General features: G+C 42.5%; 1 protein-coding gene across 3 annotated transcripts in view; it reads right to left on the bottom strand.

The window, feature by feature from the left end:
• Nucleotides 1–374: 374 nt before the first annotated feature.
• The window catches only part of ZNHIT6 (zinc finger HIT-type containing 6), a 29,790-nt gene continuing 18,002 nt past the window's right edge, over nt 375–12,162 (bottom strand). The window contains exons 8-11 of one of the 3 annotated variants that reach the window (XR_013975007.1): nt 11,077–11,154; nt 4,888–5,012; nt 843–953; nt 375–710 (exon numbers count right to left, since the gene is read on the bottom strand). Coding sequence is in view for 2 of the 3 variants with exons in the window: in XM_080915734.1 (XP_080771860.1) it covers nt 913–953; nt 4,888–5,012; nt 11,077–11,154 (244 nt within the window). In the remaining variant the exon portion in view is untranslated. Of the gene's footprint in view, nt 711–748; nt 954–4,887; nt 5,013–11,076; nt 11,155–12,162 lie in introns of those variants that run through there. The other 2 variants (XM_080915734.1, XM_080915735.1) reach the window with 2 other exon arrangements.

Here is a 12,162-nt window from a genome sequence, read left to right as displayed (position 1 = left end):
AGAGTTGCTGTGGTCATGGCATCTATTTACAGCAGTAAACCCCTCACTAAGACAACACATGTTCACTATAAACTGCTGGGGAATAAACATTCGTGTCAGTCAAGTGAGCTGGCAGTTGTATTTAGGTAAACTCTGCCCCCCTCTCCTCCTGGGAATCAGATGAAAGCACAGAATAAATGTTTTCTTTGTTGTTCAGTTTTATGAAGCTCAGTATGTTTCTTAGTCTTAAGAGGAAAGCACTGGATTTCACAGTGAGGAGTCCACAGTCAGATTACATGTTCTTTCTGTACACGTTATCTCTCTTCCCCAGCAACCCCAGACAATTCTATTCAATACCTCTACTTTTCCTTCCTGTCCAATTCAGTGATACAAATTCCACGTTTGGATCAATCTGAATCCTGTGTAACAGAGCTTCACCACTTTTCCAGTGGTCCTGGCAACAACATGATTCCATATGAAGCCTTCGTATACCACATAAACCCAAACAGAAGACAGCCAACTCCTGGACAGCTGCTTCTTTCTCCCTGCCTAGATGCTTTGCTGTGGGGAATTCTCTTCAGAGAGGTGAGCCCACAGAGAATGCTACCTTTGTGTTTGACACAGGTGATCCTTGGATCTGGTCTTGTGGCAATCTAACAAATAAAACATGTTTTCAGCTTATAGAAACGAGCAGTGATGACTACACTAGTCAGGTGTACAAGAAGCTCATCCTGTGGAAAAAGAGTATTTATAAGTCACTTAATTCAAAAGGAAATAAAATGCAACTTCTCCCCCCTGAAAAAAGTTATGTTGTTTAATTAGTTTTTAGACAAACAACAAATTCCAACCACCCACTGACAGACCCAGTCACCCGAAGTCCAGCAACACCAATGTTTTCAACCATCTGGGGACTTTCACCTTCCTCCACAGTGCTCAATTTCCATTGCCAAGCTTCTGGGCAGATTCCCTTTTCACTGGAAAAAAACCATGTAAACATACAGTCAGATGTTTACACTGCTCAGCCTGTTTTGTTTTCTCTTCATCTCTCCTCCCTTCTGATGCATAGCAACAGCACTGCGCACAGGGACAGACAGACTGTGTCATGTCCCAAGCAGCCAGGACCCCCAATTCTGGACATAAGAAACAGAAGTGATGAGTGGAAGTGGCAATTATATTCTGGGAGGTTACATCCTCCCAGACTGTGGAAGAACTGGACCCACCAAAGAGACTACCATTATCCCGTGGCCTCCCCACATGTGGTTGGAAAAATTTTTACATATGTGTATGTTTCAGACTTAGAATTAATGGTCAGTACATGTGAACGAATGTGGGCTGACAGAAGACTGAGCATGAATGAAGTGAGTACCTCTGAAGCTTTTATGCCCAGGTTGAGCAACACCCAGCCAGGCACTTAAGCCAGTCCTTCCTGACTAAGCCCAACCTCTCCTTCCTGGATCTGTCTATAATGTGCAGTATACTGAACCCAGTAATTGTATGTTATTCTGTCCTTACAGATCATGAAATTAAAAGGAAGTAACACATTTAAAGCACTTTAAAAACTGTTAACATTAGAATACGATTAGAGCGATGGCTTGGGGTTCAGGACACTCACTGCTCTATCCCAGAGCCAACAGCACATGGGCCAGGTACAGGGAAATCCACAACTGCCTGTAACCCAGCCCTAGGAGATCCAACATCCTCTTTTGGCCTTCGAGAACACTGTATGTATTTGTGAGTGTTCTCTCTCTCTCACACACACACAAACACACATTTAAATAAAACTAAATCTTTTAAGGAATTATAAAAGAGATTATTTTGCTTAAAGTTAATTCTGTTTATCTCCATAAGGTAGAGAAGAAGGCCAAGAGAGGATATACATAGGCTAGAAAGATAAGCTTCGACCTGTCTCATATTCCAACTGACTGCTTCCTTGGGGTTATTTAGATTTACAGTTTGTTGTACTGGCAACCAAAGTAACATTTGGTGGGCCTTTCCTATGTGTAAGGCACCAAACTATTGCTACCTTAGGCAATATTCATCTTGGGGGTCTTATAATTCCAGAACCTTCCATATTCCTCTTAGATCCTGTAAGTTAATTATTTTGTCCTCTGGCTTTCTCTGCAGGGGTTTATCATGGCACCCACTGTACACATAGCTTAGCTGTACTTTCATATGCCTGAGCCTTACCATCACCTACAAAATAAAAGGTAAAGAAAGCAAAGAGGGTTGAGGAAGAACAGGGAGGGGAGTCAATGGAAGGATTTATTTTTCCAACAAGAGACTGACATATGAAAGGTGCTCTGCCGGGTAATGTCGATGATTAATCTGCGAAGCCCCGCAGCAAGAAAGCACTTGTCCTTTTCTTTGCTACTGAAGCTGCTTAGCTGACTTTTCACTCTTTTTCCTTAGAAGAGGCTGCTTTCTTAAGTCACTCCCATCTGCTACTGGAATGTCAGCAGAGGAGGTCCTGTGTGGGCTCTTACACACTGTTCTCAGTGCTCTCCACAGAATCCAGAGGGGCTTGTGTGTGTCTCTGTGTGTTAATAATTCAAAAAAAGTAACCAACCAAAAACACATCAACCAAAGAGCATGCACGGGCTGGACCTAGGCCCACCCTACCCACACATATGTAGCAAATGTACAGCTTGGCCTTCATGTGGGTACCAAACAACTGGAGTAGGGGATGTCCCAAAAGCTGTTTCCTGTGTGTGAGATATATTCTTCTAGCTGGGCTGCCTTGTCCGGCCTCAGTGGGAGAGGATGCATTTTAGTCTCAAAGACCTGATGTGCCAGGGTGGAGATATACCCTGGGGCTCCCACCCACTCAGGAGTGCCCCCTGCCCCCCACCACCAGAGTTAACTAGCACTTTCCTCTCCTGCCTAGCCCTTGAGCAGTACAGTTAACCCTTCTCATTCCTGAAAAAGAGAAGTAAGAACAAACAAGCAAACAGACTACAACCCTTGCCTATGAAAATAGGCAGACCCAACTATGGCAATCTCCAACCAAACACTGTAACAACCACCAACTATAGACTACATTTTCCAGAAACACATCTTCCCCTCAAAGAGAACTCTATTCTCAGACTAAAAATTCAACTGGAGAGAACAAAAGAACAAAATTTTCAATGATTTCCAAAGAAAATGTTCTGTTCTTACAGAACCTCCCTCGGCATGAGCAGCCTTGCAGAAGAGCAATGCTACAGGACTGCAGAGACACACGCACCTTGACATGCTAAGGAAAATAAATGCATGTCCACAGGCCTGCCTATGACAGCCATGGCAGGACCCTTGAACTCTGTCAGATTCTCTTTGCAGCTGCGGCCCTAGACAGCCTTGACATAGAAAGAAGAGTCACCTGTGTGTGTGCCTGTAAGTGAGTCCAAAATAAAGTGACACATTCTACTTGAGGTTCCAGTGCTGGATGAATTACCCTTTCTTACCGCTTAATCCCAGGAAGCCTTGCTTGAATCAAGTGTTATTTCTAAACAAGGTGAAAGAGAAGCTGTGTGCACTGTTTGTTTACACAGTCCGTGTTTGCCCTGGCTGGGAACTCACCCTACAACTTTCCCTGAAACCAACATTTAGAAGACTTAACACTAGGTTAATCATGTTGAAGAAAAAGGTTTTTTACAAAGTTTAAAAAACTAAAAATGATTACTTAAAACTGAAATTTCTACTATGAAAAAATGGGCTATTTTTAATTTGTCAAAAAAAAGGAGACAAGAATAAATATAAGGCTTAGATAATCTTAACTTATCCACATTTGTTAGTCAGAATCTAGTTTTAAGACAGCACTGAAAGAATCTTCAATCTTTCCATTAATTTTACCCAAGAAAGAGAAGTTGGCATGTGTACGTGTGGAGAGGACACCTTACATACAGGCCATATGTACATGTGGAGAGAGCACCTTACACACAGGCCACATGTACATGTGGAGGGAACACCTTACACACAGGCCACATGTACATGTGGAGAGAACACCTTACACACAGACCACATGTACATGTGGAGAGACCTTACACACAGGCCACATGTACATGTGGAGAGACCTTACACACAGGCCGCATGTACATGTGGAGAGAGCACCTTACACACAGGCCACATGTACACGTGGAGAGACCTTACACACAGGCCACATTTGTTATGCAACAACACACACCACGCTTGCTGAGTAAAAGCATCTGAATGTACAGATGCACATTTCCCGTCTGCTGCAGTGCAGCTTGGCCTGTGTCCGCTATTTCTCAGCTGACATGTTATCTGAGTGAGTTCTGAGTAATCTCCTTCTAGAAGTAGTTGCTGAGCTTTAATCTAGCCATAGGCTCTTGTACTACGGAGAAAAACTAGGTTACTTTCATCAATGGCTGGAACACAGGTAAGCGATTTTTACACACCAAATATTCACACGCCACTTCCAGTTAGCAGGTTTCGTATCCTCTCACGTGGACAAAGAATCAGAAGAGGCAGGAAATAAAGCAGTGAGTTTAAAGAGGTAAATAGAGGGGAGAGCCACAGCAGCGTAACTAAACACAGCCCAGACACTAAACACAACGCCCCCTGCAGCAGCATTCTTTCCTAGAACAGAGGACATGAAACAGTAATGTCTCATCTCACAAATCTCTTGAGTTTTCAGTAGACAGTAAACTATATCTTGACAATTCAAATAAGCCCAAATATCTTTTTAACAGGACACTCTGATTCACCCGTTCCAATCAGCATTATAATTTCTTTCTAACTTTCTAACGGGGCAGAAAGGGCACCTGCTTATTTGGTACTTCACAATATCAGCTGCTGTACTCAGTAAATTCTTTTGCATCTATCACCACACTGGGGAAACACGCAGATAACATGTAGTAGCAGTCATGTTATTGCCTGTCCCTTTAAAAAGGGAGAAAACAAACTGCTTACCCTGGTGAAGAAGCTGCATGTCATTACTAGATCCTTTCAACACCACGTGCAAAGTTGGATATTCAATGATCACTTTGTTCCTCAAATTGTCTAAGAGACTTTTGCAAGGATCCAGTTCATAATACCTTACGGAAAAAAACAAAACAAAACAAAAAACAACACGTATGTCTTCTATGAATACAGGCAAAAAGACTAATATTGAAATGAATCGACATGTGTATCAGTGCCTATAACCAAACACATGAGCAGCCGCAGTGAGACACTCATGAGGCCAATCTGGATCACACCTCGAGACTCTGCCTCAAGGGATCAAGATAGCAAAGGCCGAAATGCATAGCAAGCAGGGCATGATGGTGACACGTAGCTCTGTCACTTCCTTGGGAGGCTGATACCGAAGCTTGAGGTTAGTCCAGGGAATGACTGAACAGTTTTATATAAAGCTAATGTTCACTGCATCATGAACTTTTCTTTGACGGGTCAAATTCAAATTCCTCAAATCTATTTACTTTGAACTTACAGAAAAATTCTTTTCTAGAAGGTCAATTCTACTTAAAACTGGTTTCCAGAAGTTTATATTGCCATGCAATTATATTTGGTTTGTCTTTATCTTGATACTTTAATACTTTTGGTTTCTAAATGTGATAAATGAGAAACTTAAGAATTACCATCTATTGGTCATGGTATCAGACTTGGCTGATAATACGCAACAGTTAATTTGCACTATGCAGCAAGAAATAACACTGCTATTTTCTTAAAAGATAGAGGGACTAAAGGTTTGTCCTCCTAAAGTCTCTTTGCTCTGCCCGCTCTCTGGACTGGTGTGTTAGCTTACGCAGTAATAGTATGTGCAGGAACATGCTGGCATCTGAATGTCACTTCAGGTCAACAAGAAAATGCCAAGAAGAATCTCACCAGCTTCTTCTTCCCTTCCAATAGCATATGGCACTCATAGGCAAACCCACAACTCTTCAAAGTGTTTGCTGTCCTTGCAGAGGACCTGGGTTTGGCTCCAAGCACTCACACTGGGTGGCTCCCCACCACCTGACTCCAACCCCAGGTAGGTCCCACACCTCTGTCCTCTGCACTCACACGCACATGGTAACAGGTCTTCCTCAGAGGATGACACTGAGAGACAGTGTGAAGGAAACCTGTGTGTGAGCTTTTCTGATGATCCAAGAACTGGAGTATTTATTTCAGAATCACAGAGCTTAAAAAAGAAGCATGAAAAGCAAAGTAACTGCATTTTCCAAGCCGGCATCTGTGTTCACACACCATTCTCTTCTTGGGTAACAGAAGACAGATGTGCAGAAAATATTTTACAAGTGGGTCCAGGATTTAAGGATCAAATGCTTCACATCTTTCAAACATTATTTCCCTTAAAAATAAACAATGTGGGGCCGGAGAAGGGCTCAGCAGTTGTACTCAGTGCTCTTGCCGAGGACCTGGGTTCCATTCCTGGAGCCCACATGGCACCTCACAACTGTTAGTGCCCTCCCAGGAGATCGGACGCCCTCTGCTGACCTCCACCAGTACTACACATGTGCTGTACTATGCATGCAGGCAAAGCACTCAGGTGCATAAAAATAAAAATTAATGAAAAAGCAACAATTAAAACAGCCCCCAGTTATAGTTACACCAAGAAAACCAGGAGATTATATTAGATAACTGAACATAAAATTAATGTTCAGTTAAAAGAATACAATGATGCCCCTGGACTTTTCCTAGGGAAAACACAGCCAGGGCTCTCAGTCACAGGTCTTTTCCGGCAGCAGGGGACATAGTTGAAATAGCTTTCTTTCTACATATTTAATCCTAATCACAAGTCTTCCCCTAAGGGACTTCACAAATAAAGAGATGTTTCTACTGATTTTAGCTTATTTGTCAAATAATTTTCTGTGTGTAGATCATACTTCTTCCAGTATTTTATCTCATTTTGTAGCATTCGCTCTGCATTTGGTTTTAGATTGCCCAAAGCCACATGGACTCAACTCCAATATTACTGCTGTTAAAGAATAGCATGCTCTCCGCAAAGGGATGCTCACATATACAAAAAACTGACAAGCATGCTATACATCAGATGCCAGAAACTGTCAGGGCTACACCTGGTTACTGTGGAAACCAGTCTTATTGCTCAAACCGAGCGGCATAATGCAAAAACACTTACTACACAGATTTTTACAGAGCTGTCAACTGAAGAGCTGTTCTTTAAGGCTTTTTTGTTCAAATGTGACAGAAGTGGGTTTGCTGAATGTCTTTTATTTATGTGTGTGAGTGCCTGTCCCAGCTAGGTGGCACCCTCAGAGGACAGGAGTTGGAGGTGGCTATGAACTTCCCAACATGGCTACTGAGAACCAAAGTCTGGTCTTTGTAAGAGCAGCAAGATCTGTTTACTGCTGGACCACGTCTCTGACCCGTTACAGGGTTTAAGTTAGTGCCTGCCCTGTATACCAGCCTCTACCAGAGGAGCACTGACTGCCCTTAAGGGCCAGTAGGCATCCAGACCAGTGCTCGTTGACTGTGACATTCATATTTCAATGCAGACTCTCAAAGTCTGAATTCTTCAGATTCTAGGACACCAGTGTACACCAGTGTACACCAGTGACTAAAGTGCACTGTGGAAGTCATTCATAAAGACAGCCTGTCAAATACACACAGGGTAACATTTTATGGACTTGGAATTTAGCTAAAGAAGCAGTAAGCCTAACAGGAGTTAAAGTCCTACTCTGCTACTTACTGGTCTATGATTCTGGATACATCTGGATCCTAAATTTGTAATTATTTTGTTTATAGTTACTTATTTGGCATGTGTGTAGTATGTGCATGTATGTGTGTGCACACAGCCTTGGGGGTGTCGTTGTTTGCTGCTGTACATAACATACTATCTGGCTCTAGGGCATCTAAGGAGCCCAGACATGGGCTACTTGCCTGGCTTTCCCAGGGTGCCAGGATTCCAACTCAGGTCTTGACGTTTTTGTAGCAAGGCTGTCCACTGAGCAGCTCCCTAGCTCAGTTCCCTCTTTAATCCTGCTCCTACCTGACACCAGGGATGCCATGACTAAACAGACACTAGCTCACATACCCACATCTCGGACACAGCTTTCGCTTTATTCTAACTACAGGACAAAGTCACTGGATTTCCTCAGTTAAAAAGAACAGCATTCATGTTAGCATTAGGCACATTTTTATCTATGTAAAATGTACTTACTTTGCCTCAGTATAAGAATGTGACTTTTACACAACCCTCAAACCTCTGTTGTATTGTCATGTTTATTTTCAAGGGTCTAAAAGTATTTAACATGCTTCTGTTTCTAATATCCTGAGTCAAGTTTTAAAGCTCAGTTTTGACCCTCTTACAGACATCCAGGCTCAGCTCCTTTGTAAGTCATTAGGATCACCAAATCCCAAAGGACACCTTTATCTTTCTAAAATTTCTGCAATTCTGTTATTTCCATCAGCATGACTCAGCTGCCTGAGGATAAACTATTAGGTTTGGATACTCACAATCCTATCCTACATTCACTTCCCTCCTGGCCTCAGAGACACAGACATTTCTTCTTTTACTGGGTCAATCTCCTCTAGACCAGCTGACCACACAGGGGCATCAGCAGGGCAGTAGAACCCACTCAGAAGGCTCAACAGGTGTCTCAAATAAGGTCCTGATCCTCAAGTGTAACCTTCTCTGTCCCAGCACATTAGGGCGGCAGGCTTCTATTCTTCACATTCAAGAGACTTAAAGAGGAGGGTCACAAACGATGCTATTTCCCATCTAGGTGGTGACACTCTGGTCACAGCCCTTCCATTCTAAAATAAAAATCAGCTAAGGCCAGCTGTTCCCAGATGTAACACTTTAATAGTTGGCTCTAGTACACTGTGTTTTTCCACTAAAAGTAAGGTCACTGACTGAGGCGCTCACAGCTGTAAAGCTGTAAGTTCGGCTACACGTCTGCCACAGACGTGACTTATGCCTTAGTGGAGTGGCATACAGCTCTCCCTGCCTAGGTTTCTGGGTTTTAAGTTAAAGTGAAAACAACTGATCCTAAAAGCAGAAAATTGAACCTCTGACTTTTTTTGGGGGGGAAGGGGAGTCCAGGACTTAATACAGTATACATCAGCTCATTGCTATCTTGTGGCTAAGTTTTTGTTTTTTTTTAAAAAATTATGGCTCATTCTACAATAATGGAACTCAGTAAAATGCTGGAATAGAATTTTAGTATGCATATTTTAAATATGTATTGTTTCAAGGTTTCTATCTCTTTAATTCGTTTCCCCTCTTATCAGTTATTAAGAACTGTATAAATACGTACTGATCACATTCATCCCTCCCCACATCTCATCCATGTCACCCCCTTCCTTTCTCTCTCTTCCTTCTTAAAAAACATCAATTTCAATCTGTGCTGCCCATATGCTCTGAGATGTGTGGCCACTACCTGGACTGTGATCCCCCACCAGGGGTCATACCCTTACAGACTAACTGAGCTCCTCAGTTAATAGTGGGACTTAGTGTATGCTTCCTCTCTCCATGCTGGGATTCTGTCTGGCTTGGGCTTGCACAGGTTTTATGCATACTATCACAACTGCTGTGAGTTCACATGCACAATGGAAGGAGTTCAAATGGAGCTCCCTTACAATGGAGTGACAATGCCCCTACCACAGGCAAACAAATGGGTTGTCTCTTTTAGAGCTGTAACCAGTAGAGTCCAATATCCCCCAACATTAAGAGTTACTGCCAATGCTTTTGCTTATCCTCCAGGATCTGTCAGTAAGCACTACTGCTAAGCACACCACATATGTAAGTCTAAGAACACAGAGAAATCAAGCTCATACTGCCCTGGAAGCTTCACTCCTGCTGGCGAGCTTTCATAGTCTTAGAAGGTGCTATGCATGCTACAGGACAAGGAAAGCAAGCATTAACCTTACACAGCTGTGCAACCCTTGAAAGTGACAGGAACAATGGGCTTGGCAAGATTCACCCACTGGAACAATAGTGGAAGAAATGTCATGGGAGTAACTATGGCTGGATTTAAGACCTATTCCACAAGGTCAAACCTTTGTCTGGCACCATTAGCAGGGTCAGTAACCTGTGGTTAGACAGTCCATTAGTGCTAAGGGAGAACCTACAATTACTATCCTGCTAAAAGGGCACGGCATTAATGACTCAGTGTTACACCCATAGCTTAGTGTATCTCTCAACTCTCACCAGAGAAGCTTCTCTTTGCAACAGATAATGATTTACACAGAGACCCATAAATGGTCAAGGTATAGAGCATGAGAGACTTCAAATGCTCTGCCCTAAACAGGACGTCTGTATTCTTGCTCTTTTCCCACAGCTCAAGGATCACTGAGGGAGGGAGATGGAACGATTTAAGAACCAGAGGTCGCAGATGACAAGGGGAACCATGTTCTCCAGGCACAAAGTAGTTAGAATGAATTTTTAATGATTTAATAACCAAACTCCTTGAATATAATACAAACTTTGACTCAGACCATAGTCCCAGCTACTCAGCTGAAGCAGGAGGAACTTCAGTTCAAAGCCAGCCTTGGTTTGTAGAGTGAGTTAAAGGCCAGTCTATGTAGCTTTGTGAGAATGCTCACCCCTCAGCCTAGCACAAGGAGTTGTCAAAGCTCAGTGGTGGAGACATGGCTCCAGAGGTGATCTAGTTATTGATGACAAGGCCCAATGATACCTGCTCAGCTCATGGTTTGCTGGAATCAACTCTGCCTTCCTATGCGGTACTCTAAGACAGTGTATGCACAGTCGTCTGACTGAGATTTTGAGCTTCCAAAACTATAAATATAAACACTGGAACTCCTATTCTTGAGATTTGTGGCACTTTTGGGTTGCATCTGAGGATATTTTAAAATACTGAGCCAAGCATGCTAGCGCACACCTTTAATCCCTCTCTGGAGACGGAGGCAAGTGGATCTCTGAGAGTTTGAGGCCAGCCCAGTTCAAGTTCTAAGATAGCCTGGGCTACAAAGAGAAACCCTGTCTTGAAAATCCAAAAAACCCAGATAGGCCATTGCTATAAAACTTGTAAGTATGTGATTATTTTAGTATTTTAACTTGAAAGCAATAAGTTTAGATTTCTACATTTTTGTTGACAGCAAAACAATTAGTGTAATAATTAGCTATTCAACCTGATCAAGCTAGTTAGTCATATATAGTGAAAGTAAGGGGGGCAATTTTACCTTATCACATTTCGTTGCATATTTTCGACCCTCATTAAAATTTGGACCCCGGTCTGTGACTGTGTGTAGGCTTTCAATCTGAAAGAAAAGATTGCAGTGGAGGAAGCAAAATTAATTTTTAATCTATTTCAAGGTAGTCTTTATAGAGACTAAGCATTTAGGAGTAGCTAATATTTATAATTCATTTATCCAAGAATAAAGAGGAAAAAAAAAGGTGTTTTCTAAGCAAGATATGAAAGCAATATCTAACCAGAGCTGGTTACACATCTGAAATTCAGTCTTGTTTTGTCAGTACATGTGCTAAAAAATATGGTTGTATCAGCATACAGTGAGCTGCTTACCAATATACTTTACTGCCTTCAACTCAGTAACAAGTGCTTTCCATCAATGCCAAGCATCTGAGCGATGAGAACAACTAGATTATCAATGAGTCAAGCTTTAAACAGTCAGAGCTGTCCCAAAGACAAGGCCTAGCTCCTGCATGGCTGGTAGGAGTCTTCCATAGTGAGAGACAACAGGATCAGATCAGACACGTAGGCCCCACCAGGTGTAAACTTCAACCCTCTAGGAAGTGAACAAGCATTCCCAACTCCAGAACAGGCTACAGGTGAGAACCGGAAACTAACTCACCACTGGAGCACTGCTGTGTGTGCTCCAGGCCCTGAGGACTTCACACTTCTCCCTCTCATGCTTCCTGACTTTTTATATAGTATTATTCTAATCCCACCGATGGGGAAAGTAAAGCGTGGTGGTGAAGCGGTCTGCTCTGATACACAGTTCCTAAGAGGCAGACAGAGGTAGCTGTTTAACTCATATATCCAGGATCTAACCGTCCACCAGTCACTTTGGACCATGCTGTATTTCTGGAGGCAAAGTATAACCTTATTTAGTTCTTTGAAGACTTGGCTGAAATATAATTTCTTGTCTTTAACAGTTACTAGAAAAGCTTTAACTTTCAGAATTTTTGGTTCAACGTGAAAGGCAGTTTGGTCTAAGGCTGAGACTGCAGACTTCAGTCCCACAGGGGTCTGAATCTCAGCTTCCTTGCTTATTGGTCACAGGAGGTTATTTAACCTGCCTAAGTCT

The sequence above is a fragment of the Micromys minutus genome (genome assembly GCF_963924665.1).
Source record: "Micromys minutus genome assembly, chromosome: 4".
NCBI classification, from domain to species: domain Eukaryota; kingdom Metazoa; phylum Chordata; class Mammalia; order Rodentia; family Muridae; genus Micromys; species Micromys minutus.
Note: the sequence above shows the minus strand (reverse complement) of the source record. Positions and strands in the feature narration are given on the sequence as shown.